Source organism: Agelaius phoeniceus, chromosome 6 (genome assembly GCF_051311805.1).
Source record: "Agelaius phoeniceus isolate bAgePho1 chromosome 6, bAgePho1.hap1, whole genome shotgun sequence".
NCBI classification, from domain to species: domain Eukaryota; kingdom Metazoa; phylum Chordata; class Aves; order Passeriformes; family Icteridae; genus Agelaius; species Agelaius phoeniceus.
The window spans coordinates 42667462-42689720 of NC_135270.1; the positions used below are offsets into that span (position 1 = coordinate 42667462).

General features: G+C 42.4%; 1 protein-coding gene across 1 annotated transcript in view; it reads left to right on the forward strand.

Moving 5' to 3' along the window:
• Positions 1-22259, forward strand: part of LOC143694394 (neurexin-3-like) — a 96154-nt gene that overhangs the window by 31298 nt on the left and 42597 nt on the right. Inside the window, exon 2 of the mRNA XM_077180563.1 lies at positions 20302-21552. Within this exon, the coding sequence (XP_077036678.1) occupies positions 20844-21552 (709 nt within the window). The 5' untranslated portion in view covers positions 20302-20843. The remainder of the gene's footprint in view (positions 1-20301; positions 21553-22259) is intronic.

Sequence of the window (22259 nt, forward strand, 5' to 3'; positions counted from 1 at the left end):
CTGAGCCCTATGGCATGCAGGTGTGTGTCCTCTACAGAAAATAATCCCCAGTATTTTTTTTATGTTTGCCAGTTTTCTGGGTGAATAACCATTTCAGAACTTCACTCTGCTGGTTGTTAGAAATGGTACTTTAATTCCCAGTGTATGTGTACTTACAGCCAGTTTGGCACCTTTCTTCTGGTGTCAGTATTGTTCTTCAGATTAAATAAATCTCTTTTTTTCCCTGTCTTTGAAGTATTTATAGTCAGTAGTAATTTCTCTTTGCCTTCCTCTTGTTAGGCTAAAAGTGCTATGTTGCCTTAGTCTTTTCTTGTGAAATAGGCTCAGGGTTGCCTGGTTCATCCTCAGAAGCTTCTGAAGACTTGGTTTCCTCCTTCATGAGCAGAGGTGGTCAGAATAGTATAGAGCAGATCTAACCAGTGTGATGTGTTTAGGACCTCTGCTCTAAGACAGCTCATCACCAGCTTTGTGTGCAGATCCACCTGTTTGGACAGCATATTTTAAATGTCTGCACAAACTGTGTTAGCTCATGTGATGTTTGTGAAGAAAAAGGATCTCTCTTTTCATAGCATGGATGATGGATGTTGGTCCTTGTGGCAATATGGACTCAACTTCTGCTCCAGAGGCATTGGAGATTGGAATTTCCTCATGCCTGTAGCTGGTGATAAAGATGTAAACTGGCCAAGTCAGATTTAATTCAGGAGCCAGCATTCTGAATGTAATTCTGAAGCCAGCATATCTGCTGCTTCCTATTAGTGCATCTATGTTAAGCATCTACTTAATGTAATTTCATGGCCAAATTGATTTATGAGGTCAAATAACCAGATAGACAATACAAATAGTGCAAAATAGGTCCTCCTTTAGTGTAGTTGAGGGTAACACTTTTCTTGATAGTATGTGTATCTGAACACATCTGTTTTCTGAGAACATGGTATAGTTATGTGTAATACTTCACATATGAACCTAAGTATGCCTTAAATAAGGATAGAAATGAAATGGCTACATATACATGCACTTGTAGTGTGAGATTACATATACATATCAAACTGTTTCAATATTTTGTTGATGATTAAGAATGAATGTTGTGAGAATTAATATAATGGAAATTCTCATAATCTAAGGGGAAAATTGGTAACCTGCTACACCACTTATACACATACAAGTCTATGGGGCTGGAGTGATCTGCCCAAGGGTACTAAAGGAGCTGGCTGAAGTGCTTATCAGGCTGCTTTCCATCATTTTATAAGCAGTCTTGGCTAACTGGGGAAGTTCCAGTTGACTGGAGGTTGGCAAACATGACGCCCATTTACAAGGAAGGCCAGAAGGAGGATCCAGGGAAATTGTAGTCCTCTCACCCTGACCTTGGTGCCAGGGAAGATTATGGAGCAGATAATTTTGAGTGTTATCATGTGGCATGTGCAGGACAGCCAGGGGATCAGGCCCAGCCAGCAGGGATTTAGGAAAGGCAGAGTCCTGCTTTACCAACCTGATCTTCTGTGACAAAGTGACCCGCTTCATGGATGAGGGGAAGGCTGTGGATTTTGGCTGTCTAGACTTCAGTAAAGTCTTTGACAGTGTTTCCTACAGCAGATTTTCTCCAGCAGTCTCCTGGAGAAGCTGGCTGCTCATGGCTTGTATGGGTGTATTCTTCCTTGAGTAAAAACACCGGATGGCCAGGCCCACAGTGCATTGGTGAATGGTGGTGGATCCAGCTTGTGGATCCAGGTCACTAGTGAGGTTCCCCAGGCCTCAGTCCTGGGCCCAGTTTACTGTCTTTACTGATGATCTGGATGAGGGGATCGAATGCACCCTCAGTAAGTCTGCAAATGACAAGTTGGGCAGGAATATTAATTTCATGGAGGGCAGGAAGGGTCTGCAGTGGGATCTGGACAGGCTGGATTGATGGACTGAGGCCAATGGCATGAGGTTCAACAAGGCCAAGTGTCAGGTCACTTGGGTTCACAATAACCCCACATAGTGCTACAGGCTGGGAGAAGAGTGATTTGAAAGCTACTTGGCAGAAAAGGACCTGGGGGTGCTGGTAGAACATGAGCCAGGGTGTGCCCAGGTGGCCACGAAGGCAGATGGCATCCTGGCCTGGATCAGCAATAGGATACAAGACTGGGGCAGTGGATAGCAAGACTAGAGCAGCGATCATCTGCCTGTACTTGCCTCTAATGAGGCCACACCTCAAGTGCTATGTCCAGTTTTGGGCACCTTGCAACAGGAAAGATGTTGGGGTGCTAGAGCCTGTCCAGAGAAGGGCAGCAGGGCTAGTGAAGGGTCTGGAACACAGGTTTAGGAGGAGCAGCTGAGGGAGCTGGAGCCTGGAGAAGAAGAGGCTCAGGGGAGACCCTGTCACTTTACAACTACCTGGAAGAAGGCTGTAGCAAGGGAGGGGTCAGCCTCTTCTCTCCAGTAACAAGTGAGAGGATGAGAGGAAATGGCCTCAAGTTGTGCCAGGGGAAGTTTAGATATTAGAAAGAAATTCTTTACAGCAAGGGTTGTCAAGCATTGGAACAGGCTGTTCAGGGAAGTGGTTGAGTCACCATCCCTGGAGGTATTTATAAGAGATGTAGATGTGGCACTTAGGGACATGGTTTAGTGGTGGACCTAGCAGTGCTGAGTCAGTGCTTCAACTCAGTGATCTTGGAGCCCTTTTTCAACCTAAATGATTCTGTGGTTCTTTATTCTATAGCCCTATTATTTTTGCATGCCACCTCATAGTGTGATAATATAACAGTTTAAGTACCCAAAGTTTGGAAATTGAGAATTTCTGTTTCCATAGGGCTAATAAACTATTTTCCATGTGATGTGTTCAAGCCACAATTAAGATAAAATCCACAGGAAAACACAAAATTCTATGGCTACATCATGGTTATGATGGGAACTGGATGATCATAATCTTTGAATTTTGCATGATTAAATATTCAATAAATACATTTGCAGTGTATATTGCACTACTGTAAAAGAAAGCGTCTGCAAGAAAAAAAATTATTTATAGCATTCTGTGGTTGCATTTCTTAATAATGTGATGGTTTCCTCATTTGAGTTTGAATCTTTGATGAATGAAGAGGTGCCAGCGCACTATGATGTGAGGCTTACCCCCAGTAAATCTTGCATATTGTCTTTTATCCTAAGAAGAAGAGGGCCTTTTACACTAGAGGGTTTTCCATTTGAGCAGGTAAAAGTATATAACATGAACAGGTGGTTAGGAGCTGAAATAGATTAATTTGGACTAGAAATCAAGTGCCCATTTTTAACAACTATGATAATTAGGCCCTGAAAAAATGTTCTAGGAGTTGTTATGAACTCTCCATTAATAGAAATCTTTAGGACAGGAGTGGATTTTTTTTTTGCCCTGCTTCAAACAGAAATTAATTCAGAGAAGTTCTCAAACTAGATGACCTCCAGGGATGGTTCTCGTCTATGTAATTTGTGAATCCTCTTTAAGTCATATTCCAACATTGGGTATACAAAAAAGGTAATTTTTGTGATTGACAGACACAGGAAAGTGTTTCCTCCACATGGTCCCCGTATGACACTGGAATCACAAAAATTGTCTGTCTTGCATTCTAGGTATAAAATAGATGTATATTTATCCTTATATGGGCTTAGAGAATTGAGACACTTGTGTGCAGGGAAGCTTGGGATCTATCAGGCTGTTTCCATCTGAGTTACACTGGCTGTTTTTCCTTAAATATCTGGGAGTGGGATTTGGAGACACTTGTCTCCAGTGTTGAATAGAAATGTATCATTAACCAGAATGGGGTAGGGTGGAGGTAGATTGGGTCACTGCATCTTTTGACTGTCCATGTTTCTGGCATGTGTCTGTGGAGCACAGTGAGAGGATGAACCTGGATGACACAACTGCTCTTCACTTCTTACTTTAGCTGCAAAAGCTTCTGTTCAGCAGTGTTGGGCTGATTGCAAACAGAAATGCAAGGGAAAAAAAGAGTCATTCTGTTTCTGAGTGTATTTTACTAGGTGACTTAAGATCTTTAACTGCCACTTCTTCATAAGTCCATTGTATCTGGGGGTATAAAGGAAGCCAAAGATTGGAGTGGTGCTAATGCTGAAGATGAGAGGGCAGTAAATAGGCCGGAAAGCTATAGAAAATTCTTCTGACAAGTTCATCTCTTCCCTGTCTCTGGGAAGGTAGCATAGACACTGAAAGTCACCATTGAAATATGTGCACATAGAATTCATGGTAATTGAGTCCTTTGACATGGGCACTGGCAAACTTCCACCAGAACATGGCAGGGCAGGGCTAGTTTACATTTCTGTCCCATCACCAACATGTGGTTCTCTCTCATTCCCTTTCCTGCCTGCTGGATGTGTAAAGGAAGTTCTTAGTCCCTTCTGGCTCTGGAGTTGCCCTCCCAGCTGCACACTGCACAGCATGCTCAGCCTGCCACCATGCACCATCAGCTTTTCAGGAGCTAATTGGATAAACTCTACTCTAGAGCCCATTGAACTTGCCTGTAACAGCGCTTAATTAAAGTGCACAAAGTTTGAAGAGATAGCAAGTTAAGGCTTAATGCAATAACGAAATGGCACTATTCCACCATCTGCTTCCTTCAAGACGTTAATTGCTTCCACATATTTGTTTGTTTTAATTAGGAAAGAACCTTGATTAAAATGGAATGAGAAGGGGTAAGAGTGGAGGAAAGAAAGGCTGGAAGGAGAGGAAGATGGGAGTGCAAGAGAGTGAGAAAGGAATGAAAGATGAAGGTTTGACCATGCTGCTGAGTGCTGATCAGCTGTGAAATAGCTGCCTAATATTTTGGCACTTGTGGACACAGCTTGGACAAGCACCATGGTGTTGTGTCACTGAGAAACTCAGTCATAAAAGATGAAAGGAATAAGTGAAAAAAGCAAAAGCATTTTCCATGGAGCAATCTGTGTTACAACTACATCTTACCCACTTTTGCAGAATCTTCCCTGGTTGTTCACTGTGACTGCAGTGCTTTGTTTTTTTCGGTCTTAAGTATAACCCACATGGAAAGAAAGGTAAACAGACTTCTCCCATGGTTGGTGCTTTCCTCTTCCTTGAAGTACTATCCTTCTGCATTAAGCTCATCTTGGAAAGTCTTCAGTTTCTTATGAGCAGCTCCAGACAAAAGCACTTTCTAATGATTGATAACCATGTCTGCTTGAAGATGTCAGAGTTTTCTGAATTGATGACTGATAAAAGAAAACTTAACAAATAATTTAAAAGCTCATTTCCCCATATTCCTAAGTAGGGGCATTGACTGAAATTTCAGAGATAGGGGGTTAGAAACTTTTAATTTTATTAATCTGACTTACCATTGTCTATTCTTCTTCTATTTCTTTCTCTCCGTGTCTGTTTTTTCTCCTTCGTTTTCCCCCTTTTTACCCTCTTGAGAGTGAAGTCTGATTTCCCAAGCAAGTATCAATGTAATTAAAGTCAAACACAGCTTTTAAAAAAGGGAATCAACTAATTTATTTCCTGAGCCATTGGTATTTTGGCCAGATTTTGATAATGGAAAAGCACAAACCCAGGAGCATGAAATAGGGTTATTGTAGTCACTGAAATAATAAAATGTTTAACAACGTGATGAGTAAAAATGCTTGTTTTACAGGAGACTATAGGCCTTGTATTATTCTGTTCTATTCTTTGCATTCCTTCCCCATCCTGCTTTCTGACAGAGGCTGCAGCTTTGACATACCCAAATCTACTGTCATTTTTTTATATCCCACTTTGGATTTTTTCTGAAAATCTCTTTCGCTAGTGGAATGTAGTTCCATTCCTCTTTGGCAAGTTAAAGAAAGCTTGTGGTCAAAGAAAAATCTTTTATTCACTTAATCTCTTACCCAAAAATAGAAAAAAAAATCCTCAACCCCAAACCCTCACATGATTACCTTGAACAGATTGATGAATGTTTTGATAACTGTGGAAAATGTGTACTCAAAGAGTTATTATCCAGTAAGTATGGATAAATATTTTGGGAGGTTTAGTACAAGGATGGGAGCATGGCTTTTCACCTGTGGATCTCTGGTCCAAAATTAAGTGCTTTAATTTTGTCCTTACAATCCAGTGTGATTGTTCCCTTGGGGCAGGATAGGAGACTCACTGGATCAATTCTAATCACATTGCTTAGTGTTATGCACAAAGCAAAACACTCCTCCAAGATGTAAGCTATAAAAGAACCAGAAGAGAATCCAGGTTAGTAGGGACTTCAGAGTAAACTGAGTGGTATGCTGGGGTACTTTGGTGTTTTGTTTTCTTTTTTTACCATCTCCTATTTTTAAATTAATTTGCTTTCTTTTTGCACTATAAACTCCACCAATATCCTAGTTCAGTATGATACAGCTTCTTGGCTTCATGCAGTTCTGGTGATCCCACCTAGAAACATGGAAAACATTCCCCAGACTCCAAGTGGTATCCATGTGAAGAGATGGAAGGGCTCCCTCTCCTCAGCTCATGAGAGGAGGGCTAGGGCAGGGAGTGCTGGAAAAGCCACAGTGCTCTGGAGAAGTGGTCTGGATGTGGCCTCCAGTTTTGGGTTATAGCCAAGACTGAAGGGGAGAGGAGATGGATGGCATGGCTAAAACTGTGTTAATGTGTCTTTAGGTGTTGAGAAGTGGGATGTAAAGTGACTGAGCAGGAGGCAGACTTCCATTCCACAGTGGGCAGTAGGAGATGGCACTGGAGGAAGATTCTGGGGAGGAGGAAAGGAAGGAGCACACACTAGAACCTCTTAATGCAAAGTTACATTACAGTTGCAGTAAGACAGGCTGATTTCAATGTCCAGGATCTTGTGTTTTGATTGTGAAAGTACTGAATGAGGATGTACAGTGGGTGGGGTGGCTGGACTTAGGAAAAAGACCAGCTGTCTTCAACAGCAGAATTTTCTCAGTCTAGTGTTGCAGAGTCTGATGGGGATGAGTGTCTAAGGAGGAAAATGTCCCTGTGGGATTCTTAGCTATTATGAGTGTGAAGATTAAGGGAAGTTTATTCTTGAAGTCTGTGAAATCAACTGAATCAGTGGGGTGTCCTTTTATTTTTTTCCCCCAGCAGTGCTGCTTAAATAATTTTTTCTGACTTTATTGCCATTACCTACCTAAATACCAAATATTCTACTGAACACTACCATTCCCTCCCTCCTCTGCTCAATCATGCATTCCTGCCTCTATGGTATTGTTACCTCAGACTTTATTTTCATCATCATGAAACAGCCTGCAGTCCTGTGGCTTAAAATCAACTAGTTGTGTAGTGAATGGCAGGTGTAGATGGTACAGTTGCAATCTTAATCTCTCCCACTAGTCAGAAAAAGCTATTGGGAATAGATATTTTAGGAGATATTCTCTGAATGTCTAATTCTGTTGCCCTGGACGAGCAGTGCTTGCTATAGCCAAGCTGTAAAGGATTCTCTTGGGAGACATCTGACAGAAAGCCAAGAGTGAGCTGTAGTCCAAGACAACAGACTGGCTCAGTGCTGCAGAGTAACTGTACACCTTTATTGACATGTATTTTTTAACAGGTGACTACTTCTAGCCTGTATTTGTGAGGTAATCAGAAGACCCATGGACTCATGGGTTTTCCATATCCTCTTCCCTTTTCATTTAATTCTGTAGGAAATCCTACATTAGGGATTCTGTAAAAGCAGCTTACAGTGATGTATGTCTTCCCTTTCCTGTAAACTATGGAGACACTTTTACTTTTTGCTGTAGTGGAGATTGCACATGTTTGAAAACCAGCTGCTTTGAAAGCAGCTTTTCATTTTTTAAATGATGTTCATAATTAAGTGAATCTAAAATGCCATATTTTTTCAAAACAGACTTTGTAGATTCCTCCCTTCATTTAGATCTTAATTAAATGCATAGATGGACTTTCTTCTGTTAGATGAATGTCTTTTTAACTTGCTTAATTTTTGACTTCTAAAAATCCCAGAAAAGTGGAGGAAGCAAGTCGAAATAGTTGTACTTAGCAGATCTTTAGCACTGAGCAATGCTGCATACAAGCAGCCTGTCTGGATTTATGTCTTTCTCTTCCTCTGAGCCTTTCAGATAGTTTAAGATGACCTGTTCAAAAATGGAGTTAAACGTACCCATTTTCCCCCACATGATTGACTGTCTGTTTCTGGAGCCCCAGAGATGAGTTCTGCCTTGGAGAGTTTTGGGGGGGGGGGAAAGAGGGGCTGCAGTTCTCCTGGACTGAGCAGTACATGGACTGTGGGCCATGATTCCCATTTCAAACACAGAGCAGCCATTGTACAGATTCATTTGGTTGGTATTTAAATGGGGAAGGTGAGTGCCCCGGTTTGCTGTGTTGTATCACAGGAGGGAGGTTCTGTATGGCTGGGCAAGGCAGCCCCAGGGAGGTGCAGACCTTGTCAGCTCTCTGTGACTGAGCTGTTCTGCTCTGCCAAAGCTGTCTGCTGCAGGGGAGTGAGAGGGCAGCTGCAGGTAGGTCAGGAGTTGAGGCAGATGAAGGCTTCCCCACTCCCCCATCATTGCCCTGTCTTTCTCCCTGCCTGCTGAGTAAACCTGTGCCTCTTTGGCACTGAAACATGAGGAATGATGGAAGAAAATATGCTGTGTTTTATAGATACATCTTCCCTTGCTTAATTTGAGAGCAGTCTCTTAATGCCATAAAAGAAGATAGATTGCTCTTCTGTTAGCTTGCCTTTTGAGTGGTTTGAGCACTTCACAATGACTAATTAAAATTTACAATGTGGCTGCTGTAGTCCTAGCTATATCTCCTGAAAGAGCACTTTGCCTAAGGCCAAACAAGTCATGAGCCTCTTTATTTTGACTCTTGCATGTACTCTGACTGCTAGAACATGAAGTTCATTGCATCAATCTTACTAGTGAGCAGCAAAATATTGGCAGCTAAAAACTAGGTGCTATAGATAAAATGAGTTAAATTCATGTGTGATAAAGTTACATGGGGGAGAGGTTTGGCCTAGAATCTGGCAACTGGCAGGTTGCAGGAACCATCTGTTGCCCATGGTATCAAGTAATCATTTTCATTAGTTACTTCTAAATCTCAGTAACTCAATGTAATTTGGAAGCAGAAGTTCTGCCAGGTTATTACAAGCACATCAGGTATCTTCCATGTAAGTGTTGATTAGAAAAGCTTTTCCCCATTTCTCCTAGACTTATTTTTGTACTCTTGACAGGTGTGGGGTGGGAGACTGGAGTGCTCAGTCTACCCAGGAATGAGTGCTCTCACTAGTGAGGGTTTTTTTCCACCCACGTGTTTTAGCTACATCCTAGGCAGAGTGTCTCCTTAGGTATAGAGAGGAGTTGTACTGTTTTGTCTTTCCTTGCTTGCCTTATCAGTGGACCACAGAAAAATCACTGTGAGGGTTTGTGGTGTTTAATTTAGAAACTGGGGCTAATCTTGCAGCATTTCCCTCACTGGCTTCCAGTTTGCCACCAGCTAGCAAAACCTATATGTGGAAAAAGGAGGTGAAAATTGGGACCAAAAAGGAGCAAGACCCATCACTGCCTCATCACTTATCTCTAGAGTTATGCAGAAGTTTCCCAACATGTGAGCTGAGTGCAGGGCTTGGTATGAAAGGGAAAAAGTGGGTGCTGTTAGCAAGAACTGCTCATAATGTTTTTGTCAAAATAATGGCTTTTCAGACTGTGAAAACAATGTTAGCAGAAAGGATGTATTATTCAGAATGTTCAGATTTTTTTTTGTTGAGAGGGAGGGTAATACATTTAAAATTGATTTGAAATGAAAAGTTATGCAGTTGCTAGGAATGAAGCTATTTATATAGCAGTCTCAGTTTTCCCACTTCTATACTCCTTCCTTATTCTATACTTCTTTCCCAGAAGAAATAAAAATAAACTGCAAATAATGACTGGAAGTTACTATATCCAAAGCCAGGTAAATTAGAATGTTTCATTTTTAAATTAAAAATAGAAAACTCAATTAAAGCCCCTCAATATAACAAATGTTATTTTCATTTTCACTAGTGGCTTTCATAACAAACAATTATCCTTTGTCAGCTGTATTGCTAACCATAGAGAGAGTCATATTAAGTATGGCAAAGCAGAAAATACGTCCCATGCAGCTATGGAATACCATATAGCGATATTCCCAGAGCCACTCTTGCATCTGTAACCTTAGAAATTCTGGTCTGGGGAGTTGCAGGAATTTAGGTATTTTCCTTGCTCTCTCTTTTCTTCTTTGTAGTTTTTTTTCTTTCCTATTTTTAAAGTATGTGAGTTTGAATCCTGGCTTGAGCAGGTTGAGTTGGGATTTTGAATTCGCAGCCCAGTCACTCAGAATGTCAATTGTCTTCCAGGGCACTGCACTGTGAGTCCCAAGGCTGGAAGCTCTTTAAAATAACATCTGACTTTTAAAGGAACATTTGCAGGAATATATATATTTTTTTTTTCCTCTTAAGTCTCTCTAAATCTACCAAGTGTGATTGATTTATCAATATGTAGCCAGTAATGATTAAATAAAGGGATGCGTCTCCTCCAGTGGTGTTAAAATGCTCCATTAGAAAATTGGAACTAATTTCTAAAGGCATTAATTTCCGTAGTGCTGCTAGTTAGCTTTTTCTTTCCCTGAGCTCACTTGAGGTATTGAGCTGGCTGACAGACTTTGCTTCCTGGGTCTGTGGCCCTGGCACACTCCTGCATTTGGGGCTTTAATATAGAGAGACGATAGAAGAGTGCTGTGCAGTGCCCCTAGCCTGTTTCTCAGGTGTTTGAAGGGTTATTCTCTGTTACACTATTTCCTAGTGGTTTTATCCAAGTTAATTTTAAAATAAAATGCAGTTTTGCTCTTCCACCTTTCTGCAGTCATGCCCAAGTACTTTTGAAAGCCCAGGACTGTCCAGCCTCTGGACTTCTTGTTTTAGCTAGTGTCTGCCTCTCTGTCATTCTCTATGATGATTCCTCTTGTACTTTCCCACATGCATGCATCCCCAGCCTTTTTGGCATCTTCTGTGTTGCTTACTCCAGGAAATGTAATTTCATTATTAGGTGGTTCCACTGAAATAGGCAGATGAATCCTTTACACTTGAATTTTGCAAAAACCCTTTTGTTTTCCACATATTAATGTTTGGTTCTACATTTCAGAGCAGGAAGTTTCTGAGGAAAAGACAGCTAGAGAGAAAATTTGTAGGGCAAAACAGTTTTAAGCACAGAAAGGCAGGAAGATGTAAATGAATTAAAAAACAAAAATGAGAACTCTGTTCTGTGTGTGACTTGTCCTACTGTCTGGGCCCATAGGACTCCTAAGATTACCTGTTCAACAGCCTTCCTTTCAAAAGACATTGTGCCAGAAGCATTGTGTTTCTGCTTTGAGGGTCCCTGGGGCTCCAGAGCCTGGGTAGCCTTCACAACGCTGTTTTAGTCCTTAGCTGTGAGGCCACTGCTGTGGCAGAGTGGCAGGTTTGTTATTCCAGCCTTGCCTGCAGGCAGCCTGGGTTAGGTGGAGGATTGCTTGGTGCACTCTGACAGATCACCATGTAGTGCTGCAGGCACAGGCCAGGCTGAAATGACTCCTTGCAAGTAGAGTGTGTTTAGTGTATTTCTTACCTGAGCCATAATTGCTGGCCAGTTTAGAAACTGACCCCTATCATGAAAAATTACAAGTAATTTCCTTGATGATCTGGAAAGTTTTCAATATCCTCAGCCTTTGAAGTGTTATCCTTTTCCAGCCAAGACAGTGACACTTAAAGATTTTTGCAACAAGTCTGTGTTGGCAAAGATTTCCACTTCCATTTCCCCAGCATGCTAGAACTGCAAAACCTATCTATGCATAGCTTCTCATCATGTTCACCCAATTACCCTGAGGTAGAAGTGGGGAGAGGGATGGGTTGGAATGAATTTTGGCAGGAATTTGTATATTAGAGGATGAAAACAACAGATAGCTGGAAGAATGCATTGATTTCCCATGGCAGGGGATTCCCAGCCTGCTGTTATGTGTACACCCACGAAAAGCAACATGTTTCTGGAGCTAGTGGTATGAGAGGAATGTGGTTCAGAAAGCAGAGACATCCTCTCACAGTGGCTGAGACTTGTAGAGCACTTAGCAGGGTGCCAGTGCCAGCTCCCTGTGTGGGTCAGCATCAGGCACTGAGAGCTGGGTGCTTACACATCAGCCACACTTCAGTTCCACTGTTTAACTGGGCTCCCTGAAAGGCCTTTGGTCCATAAATGGAACTTTGGCTGCTTAAAGGGCTTAGGAACTGAGGGCATTGCCTGCACTCTGGACAGCTTCTCACATCTGTGTGCTATGTTCAGGTGTTTGTGTTTGCTTTGTGGGAAGGTGAGTAGAAATTTTTGCATGAGATTCCTAAGTTGCAATGAAACTTCAGAGAACTGAGTTCACTTATGAGAGAGTGCTAACATGTTACATAATGGGAAAATCCACTGTAGATTTCAAGATGTCCATGGGTCCTTTATTTCCTTTTTAAGTGGATGGTGCTTATTTTCCCGTGAGCCAGCAGACTGAGAGAATGATCTAAATTAATTCCTGGCCATACTAATGACAGGGAAATCTGGCCACGTTCAGTGTCCCCTACATGCTATGTTTTCAGTACAGTAACAAATTTGATTGCACCTGCCTCCTGTCTTTATAATACACTGTCACAACATTTAAAAACATGCAGACTGCTCTGACTTACTGGAAATAGGTCCGGGAGTATAAAATATGTTGAGAAAGTGTGAATTGACTGTGATCTGTAAGCGAAACAAAAAGTGAGTTAAAATTTTGTTCTCACTATAGTCATTCTGATACTCCTTTTAAGCTTTTATTTTTCCATTTTTTTAAGTGTTATACATCAGCTGGAATATAAAGGCATTTTAGTGCTAGCTCAAGTACATAAAATCACAGTTATTAATGTGTACATGTGTAGTGCCTCATAACTCTGCTCTTGACTATGTGGTGCTAGATTCTGTCAGACAGAACAGAAAATGTTCTTGCTCCTGAAGAACTTAAAATGCATGTGCAAGGAAGATGGAGATGGGTAGACAGACAGCTAGGAGAAGCAATGTATTAGTAGGGTTACTTAGTATGCTGGCCATTTGTTTTATTTTGTTGTTGATTTTGTGCTTTGTATCTTTTTCTAAAATCAGGTAACTGAGAAAGCAGTGGATCAGTGACTTTTTTCCTCTTTCTTCAAAGTCAGGATTCCCCCCCACACTCCAGTTGTGTGTCCCCTTTGAGGAGTATCTAATGCTGGCCTGTGTCTGTAATATAAAATAATTTTGGGGGGAAAGTAAGCCCGTTCTGCACTGTTAATATTTGGAAAATCTTGGAAGCAGCCTTATTGTCAGGCATTAGTGACGTGCTCAAACTTTGGTTTTTGGTAACACTAAGCACATTTTCAAAAGACTTGATTTTTATTAAACAAAAATGGAAATGCTATGTATGCATGTATTGAAACAAAATACTTTATACTTCTGGAAGAAGCATTGCATTTCTTAATAATGCACTGTGATACTACCAAATTCCCCACTAACATTCCCTGCTGAGATGTGTATAGCTACTGACTGCATTTGGTGTATTAGGGTCTGGTAGAGTAAACAATGCTACAGATCTGTCCGAGCTTTTTGATGGCAGAAAGGAGAGGACACGGGGGATAGAGACAGACCATCTACAGAAGGAGTAAAATAAATGATAATGATTCAGAGCTCTCCAACTGTTGAGCTTCAAAGTCTGTAGAAAAGCAGGTATTCTTTGTTCTCTTTTCACGATGGTGGAATTGAGGCAAGGCCAGTGTTCCCAGTGCAGCTGCCATGGGAATTACAATAAAGGCTGTTGCGTTTTGCAGAAATTGCTCTCCTGGTTAGTACCAGCTCAGAGATGAGGGAGTCTGGTTTCTCCTTCGTGGCAGAACAGAGCAATAGCTGCTCAGCTGCTGCCAACGCTTCCTTTTAGCTGCTCCTTGTTAGTGGAGAGTTTGTGGTAATGGGGGTAATTAACACACTGGGAGTCATTTCTGTGTCCTGGAAGGGAGCAGAAAGCCATCAGAGCAGCCCCAGACATGATTGCTCTGCAGGGTTATTTTCCCTCTCTCTTTCTTTCTTTTCCATTGTGCTTGGGTTTTGATTTTTCTTCTTTGTGTTAAGAAAGCTGGAGAGCTGAAATGGTCTGTAAATTGCATTCATGCTGAGCCCGGGCTAGGTAGGCTAGTTAAAGGTCACTCTCATGGACTAGATGGCCTCCTCTGTGGGGTGGTGAGAGTGTTTAAGAAGGGAGTCACAATGTCCCTTGTGTCTTTTTTAACCCTTCTTTTTCCGGGATAGATTTGTAGAGCTCTGGTTCTGAGTTAAGTTTGTTTAAATAGGCCCAGGAGGTAAAAACGTGAAGGGTGGTTATGATAAAACAGTAACACTTCGAGCAGTCAGATGACTTTCCTATCTCAGGAGTCAGAAGTGGGGCTGTGCTGCCATGGTCTCATGCTGTTTATTGAACTAAGCACTTTATTGGTTTGCTCATATCCCTTCTGAGGCTGCTGGTGGCATTTCAGTGGTATGACTTGCTAGTGCAGGTGAGTTCAGCTCTCCCATGCATAGGTGCCTAGTTTGGGTGTTACATGGTGTTTCTGGAGCTGAGCTCCAAGGTTAGCCTTATCATAAGTAGTTATTGTTGCCTTCCCCAGGGAACAACTCGGAACAGGGAGAAGGGCAGTGGGCTTAAACTGACTGCAAATCACATGCCCAGGTACCAGGAAACCAATCAACCATCTACCTGCAGGTTACAATTGATGGTGAATGCATGTGCATGTGTATATACTAATCCACTACAGGGAAGCAAAGACAAACTAATTTAGCTTTATCGTCTATTTTTTTCTTACTTTAAGAGGACACTCTTGAATTATTACTCTGTACCTCTGTTTTCTTGCTTTCTGCTTGATACAGTTTATTTGCAGCTGTCTCCTAGGGAGCTCAATGCTGAATTTAGATAAGAATTAAGTAACTCAAACTCAGTTTTTAAGAATGGAAAAGTTAAGCTTGCCAGATATATCAGTAGTGCAAAGTACCAATAGAATACGTTTTCTACTTGGGCTTGGAGTAGGGCAAAGGCATGTGTGGTTTCACAGTGATGTGAGAGACTGGCATCAGTAATATATCCCTGAAAACCATGCAGAAGAGGTCAACAGGTGCTCCATGTCACCCTCAGTCCCTAATTTTAAGATGCTGGTCTTCATATGCACATATCTCTACATCCAAGATAAAGCCTGAAATATCAGTGTTTCTCTCCTTACAGCCAGCCAGCCAGTTATGTAAATGCTTCATCCCATGAAGTTCTGCCAAGTTCAGCACAACCTAGGTGTGTTCAGCTCTTTGCTAAGCAAAGCCCCTGTTTTTGACCTCACTTCCAGCCTCTTCACTGAGCAGAGCCCATCTTGCCTTACCTGTGACCCCTCTGAGCTGTATAGTGCCACTGAAATCTCCCTTGGTAAAAGAATCATAGAATTGAAAGATGATAGAAGCTCTCTGTCTCTATCTTCATCCTAGTTCTTTCAGCTCAGGTTCCTGGCACCACCCCAGAGTCCTCTCCATCCCAGCAAGGGTATGAGGCAGTGTCCAGATTTATTACTGAGATGCAAATGCTGCTAGAGGAATTAAAAACTAAATTAGCCCCTGCAGTTTTCTCTAGTCTCATGAATTTCAAACCCTCCATGTCCCCTCTCAGTTCTCTGTAAACATCCCTGCATGCATCCTTGCTGAGGATGTTGTATGATGGGAAGATTTCTGTGTTTCACTGTAGCAACTCAGTTTTCACATCTGCATTTTTATTGGAAGGGTTATTTTTTTTTTTATGCTTTGACCCTTTGTCTTTTGCCACAATTCAGCTGGGGATAGATCAGGCAGAAAGATTTCAAAGCATTAGCCAAAAGGAGCCTGTTGTTCCAAACTGGATGAATGAATAAATACTATGAATTCCCCATTTCTCTCTGTTAGTAAGCTGGACTTTTAATATCAATTACTGAGGGTAAATTTTACTGTATCCTTTTGAGCAGCATATGTCATAGAGCTGTAATGATTTAATTGCTGTACTTTGCACCAATTGAGGGAAGACATGTGGATGCAGAGCCAAATTAGGATCCTGCTTACTCCTTCCTAAAACTGCTGCTTCATTAGGGCTTGGGGAATAAAGAAAAGAATTGGATTTTGCTTGTTTTAGAGTGAAGGAAAGGACAAAAGTGAGTTTACGTGGGATATTAAATACATGAATCTTAGGTGACCAATGTATATTTTTCCTTCTGCTTAAACTGTGGCATAGTGAATAGTTCTGGTTGTGGAAGAGGATCTGACTGGTGGACTGTAAACTTTTCCCATCAGTGTGGCAGTGGGATTTTTTCCAGCATCCTGAAGTGGAATAACAGGACTTACACAGGCTTGCACTGGGCTGCTGAGGCAGGGGTTTGCAAGGGAAGCCAGCCTGTCTTTGAATTAATCTAACTCTGTTCTTTTTTCTGCTGAAAATTACACTTTCAAATACAAGTAAGTCCATCCCCAAGCAATTAGCAGCCAGAGAGGAAGGTAGTGAAGGAGGGAGGACAGGGAGTGACAAGCCCATCTCCTGCAACCTTTCTGTGCTGTTGGGTAAATAAGCTGCAGAGCAACAGCTTCTCACCCCCTTTCCTAAGCAGGTGCGTTGCAAGACATTTGCAAAGATATTAACCCAGCATAGAGAGTGTGCCAGTCAGTAATTATGGAAATTAGTTGGCAATTAGATAATGTCACTCACTCTCCGCATACAGCTGATAAGTGGTTGAGAGCCACTTCAAAGCAAGGGCTAGACCCCCTCCGTGGGTTGCTGAGCAGATGGCTCTGACCTGGCATTAATAGGCTGCTGTCAGGCTTGGGAAAGTGTGCAGTGGTTAGGCAGCTAGGCAGCACTGCCTTCGGCGCTGCCGTGGGGCTGCCTCCCTTCCCTGGCCGGGGAGCTTGTGCAGCTCTGTCAGCCCTGTGAGTGGGACGTTTCAGTGGTGCCAGTGGGTGTTTCCTGCAATGGGTTTGGCATGTGAGAGATGCTGAGCTGTCTGCTCAGCATGCAGGTTCCTCACTGTTGCAGCTCTCAGGTGGGCCAGGGAGGCGGTACTAGCTGTTGGAAGTGCAGTGGAGATAACTTGCTTGCTGCTGTCCATCATGAAGTCCCTTTTTGTGCAGGATGTGGATGCCAATGAGATTTCTCAGAGATAAAATATGTAAGACAATACTCGGGCATCCTGTAGGTTTTGTCCCAAACTGTAATGTATTGCTATGGTAGCAGTGTGCTGTATGAGGCTGCTAAGGTAGTATTTATGCTAAAAATAAAATGGTAAGAGCAGAAAATTATTCATTCTCAGCACGTCTTGGAGAATCATTATGGGAATGGGTGACACAGAATTGGTGTGTCAGGATTTACTCTCTCAAGGTTGGGATTGAGATCCTGCCTCCTGCTATAAAGGGTACAGGGTCTTCTGAGCTCCTCTTGAAGACCCTGCTGCTGTGGTAGGATTTGCTCACACAGACTTAACTGTGTGAGACGTGAAACTGGAGTAATGGGAAGCACCATGAGTCAGGACTGACGTGAGCTGACAGAGCTCTGGGGGAGTCACAGATGGCCCTCGCCTGCTAGTGGCTGGGTGTGGGCAGCCTTCCCAAAATCTGAGCTGTCGTGTCTAAAAGGCAATGAAGCACCCAGCAATGACACCTATATTTCATGGGTTTTGCATTGTCTTCCTCTTTGAAACAGAGCTGGCACTGTCTTCTTTCAAAACAGCTAGAAAGGTATTACCTTGGCTTCTCTCGATCAAAACAGAAAGAATTGTCTTGGCTTCCCTCAGTCAAGACTGCTATTCTTGTTTAACCATTTCTGCCTGGTTTCCCTTGTTGGCTATGCCTTTTGTCCTGCCCTAATGAACTTGTATCATTACAGAAATTTGTACCACAGAGGTAGCCTACTCCCATTATTGTACCTTTGAAATATCCCAAGGATTGAAGTGACCCACGGAGGCTGGGATTTGTCTCTGTAAAACAGGGTTTCAGTATCCTGGGATTGGGAGAGATGGATAGGCTTTTCAGACAGGAGTTTGAACTGTGTGTGGACATAGGCATCTCATCTGTGGTTATCTATAATGTTCACACCTGCTGCTGTGATTTGCAGCATTTTTCACTGCTTATCAAAGTGTTGGTCTTCTAAAAAAGGGAGAGAAGAGTATAAGACTGAGGCTGCTTTTGTTGCAGATGGTGCAATCTACCCCGCCTAAAGGTGGAGTGTGAGCCCTGCTGCACTGGGGTTTCTGTGGATGGTTGCTGCCATTCTGGGCTTGTCACCCTTCTCAGCTCAGGCTGAGCACAGAGCTGTCTGATGGAATAGTGAATTTTGCCATGGTGGTAGTAAATGGTCCAGGAAGCTGTGAGCTGCTGGAAGCACATCCCTGGCTAATTTACACACATTATGATGTTCCTATTTCCATCTCATCAGTAATTCAAGGCTTGGGTCATCACTTTCTCTCTTACCTTTCTCTCACTCTATTCTTCTCCATAAATCATGGGCTATTTTAGTGGATCCACTAGGGAGCACAGAGAAGAAAGGACCACATAATTTTTTTCGCAGTCCATTTTTCAGAACCCCCCAGAACCCCCATGAACTTAACTTAGTCAACACAACCCCCTGAACAATCACAATCCCAGCTGTGATTATTTGGAAGACAAATGAATTGAGGGATTGGATTCTGTGTTTAATTCTTTGTTCATTTTACACCTCTCCTAACACCTCCTTTTCCCACCTTCCATTTTCCTCAGCCAAGCTGTTAACAATTAAAAGGAATTATCTTCCCTTTGGTTTTGACTTGATTTTATTTGTGTTTATAGCAGTTTAGCTAACATGCAGCTGCAGGGAACAGGCCTGGTTTCCACTGGGCACTGAAAGCTCACATTTCTCTCCAACTTGCGTGTTTTCTTTTCATTGATCCCTTTTGTTTTCTAAGTGACTTGTGTTTTGTGCTGGCTAAATTTGTCAGACTGACAGCTCTGGAGACTTTTGGCTTCTGCAGGTCCCTGGGCAGGTGAGGGTGTGACTGTGTGAAGTCTCCCCTCTGTTTCCTAGTGATTCTCCTCCAGCTCAACCTCTGTCCTTATCAAACAGAAGCTTTCCAGCACTGCCCACTTGTGCAGTGTCTGTGTGCCTTCTCCTTCAGAGCAAGATGGACGATGGGGTTCCAAGGCATCTACTGTCAGCAACTCTCATTGTTCACAGCACAAAACACTTTTCCCAAGCAAATACTGCCCCACAATATTTGTGTTCCAGTTTGTGGAAGCTGTGTTTATGCTAACTTCTGTGAGGCTGAAGGCCTTGATTCTCATCATCTCCTTTCCTGCTTTGTATCAATGCTGATGTTAGCCATTCCCAGAGCTGTTCTTGTGTCCAACCCATCTTTGTGAACAAACACCTGCGTTAATAGAAAACTTACTTTCTTCTTGGGTAGAATTTTCAAAGAATGTGCCTTGCTTTGTACTGCCTTTACTTGTCACTTAAAACATCCTCCTACACCACGCATACAGTCACCCACATGCAAGTATGCAGAAGTGACTTGAATTCTGGTGTTAACAGATGTAACTCATTGAAGGCAGTTGGAATTCTTTGCTCTTAATTAGGGGTGAATTTGGCCTTTTTGCCAAACCACTAGACCAGCCGTAAGTGGTTGAGTGCTTAGACAGTTTTTATCATCGAAGGTACAAGTTTGCTATCATCTAAGCTGCAGGTTGCCATAAATAATTTGCATAACACATGTTTCCAGGTTGCAGAGGTCCGTGGTAGAGTCTCTGAAGTATGCAAGACATGTAAAGTAAAAGCAGCTATTGTGTGACAGGCTGACAGCAGGGTTGTATTCTCTAATCCTTCCCTGGTATGCTAGGAAGCATAATGTAAGCAATGGAATAGGAAGATTGGTTAGTGGTGTCTCTTGCCCTTACCAGTTTTTAAATTCTAAGGAACTCTGGTCTTTGCCCTAAGCATTTTCATGGAGAGGTAATTGTTACTGGGGAAGCTCCAGCACAATTTCCCAGTAAAGTCAATGAGATTGCATCCCTCAAAGGAGTTAAATAATTTGGTGTATTTTTATATTGCTCATTGTTGTCATGTGTGCAGATGACTTGGTGAGTTCTCTATTTTGGCCTCTTAGTTTTAAGGATGTAGATGTCCTTGCAAGGTCTTTTGAGGCCTTGCACACATGGAGAGGTGTCCAGAGTGTCAAGAAATGTAAATAACTTATTGGACAGGATGTTAGTAAGCTTCATAGTAAAGATATGGTGAGTAATAAGATTAACTTTCCCCTTTTTCTTTTTGTCTTGACCCCACAGGTCCTGCAAGCTCCGTGAGTGCCAAGCAGTGAATTATGGGCTGGGTATCCACCAGTGCATCATGAAGACTGACTTTATTTTTGCCCTCTTGAAGTTCACGTGCTTTATGAATTCACTCTCTCTTCTATCTCACTGCCATCTCCGTCAATATTGTCACCACTTCTAGAAAACAAGAAATATAGTCTTGGGCTTTGGCTCTCCCTTTCCTTCCTCCTGGAACACCAGTGTCACCTTTGTGTTCTACCAAAGCAAATCACTGTAGGTTATTCTGCCCTTCAGAGAAGTACACCATCTGGAGAAGTCACTTCATGTACCCTGCACTTCTGAGATAAAAGCCTCTGGTTCCTAAGGATAATTGAGGTCTTTCCTTGGGAGGTGACACTTCCTCTTGGTCACTTTCCACTTACTCTCCTGTTCTCTGTCACTCCCTCTGCTCTTCTTCTCTTCCTTTTGGATTTAACATTTAGTGTTGACTGCTGGGGTTCTCCTCCCAGTAGTGTGGCTTCTTTTTTTCTCCTAGGGAAGAGCAGATTCTTGAAACAATGGGCTTCACTCTGCATTCTATCTACTTCACCTTGAAGGTGAGTTTGCTGCTGGGCTCCTTGCTGGGTGTCTGTTTGGGTCTGGAGTTCATGGGCATCCCCAACCAGTGGGCCCGCTACCTCCGCTGGGATGCCAGCACTAGGAGCGAACTCAGCTTCCAGTTCAAGACCAATGTCTCTGCTGGGCTGCTTCTCTATTTTGATGATGGTGGTGTCTGTGACTTCCTCTGCGTGTCCCTGGTTGATGGGCGCGTCCAGCTGCAGTTCAGTGTGGACTGTGCGGAGACGACAGTGGTCACAGACAAGCAGGTGAACGACAGCAGCTGGCACTTCCTGATGGTCAGCCGCAACCACCTGCGGACCGTGCTGGTGCTGGACAGCGAGGCCAAGCCCGGGGAGGTACGTCCACAGCGCCAGTACATGAACATCGTCAGTGACCTCTTCATTGGGGGAGTCCCGCTGGACATCCGTCCTGCTGCCTTGACTCTTGATGGTGTTCTGAGTGAGCCTCCATTTCAAGGATTTATCCTGGATCTTAAATATGGCAATTCTGAGCCGCAGCTCCTGGGCAGTCAAGGGGTCCGACTGGAAATGGAAGGACTTTGCTCAGAAAACCCCTGTGAAAACGGTGGCACTTGCTTCCTTCTGGATGGTGAGCCACACTGTGACTGCTCAGCCACTGGATATGCTGGCAAGCTGTGTTCTGAAGGTAAGAGAATACTTCCCTGCTTCTCATTAACCTTTACACAATCCAAAGAGTTAATTTGTTGTTTAGCAGAGCTATGACAGAGTTCTTATTCCTGCTGATTGTTGTCAAAGGAATTCAAGTTCCACCATTCTTTTTCCAAATAGAGGTAATTAAATGGGAGTAAATAAAGAGTATGAGCAACTGCAACAAAGTGTCTTTCTGAAAGGATGCTGCACTTGTAGTATGGAGAGATTTTCATCATCATCGTCATCATTCATTTCATCAGCAACTTATTAATAAGGGTATAGAACATAAATTGGTAAATAAATGTACCAATTTATTTTACCAACACTAACCTAAGAAGTACCTTAGGTTAGTGTTGGTAAAATAAATGGTTGGCTTTTTTCAGTAGTCCCTGAAAAATGAGTGAAGTGTCAGCAAACAGGAGCCATATATATATATGTATATGTGTATATATATGTTAGTGATATATATATATATATATATATATATATATATATATATCACTAACATAACTGATCGACAGGACATTGTATACTTTTTTGATGTCAGCTCTTGCTAGCCTGTGGAAGCCCCATGCTTCCCTCAATTGCTTGCATACTAATCACTGAATGGCATCTTGATTTTTTTAGCATCCTTGATTAAATTGCTTAAATTGCTTTTAAAATTGATCTTAGTATTGCAAAGAGAAGAGGGCTTTGAATGTT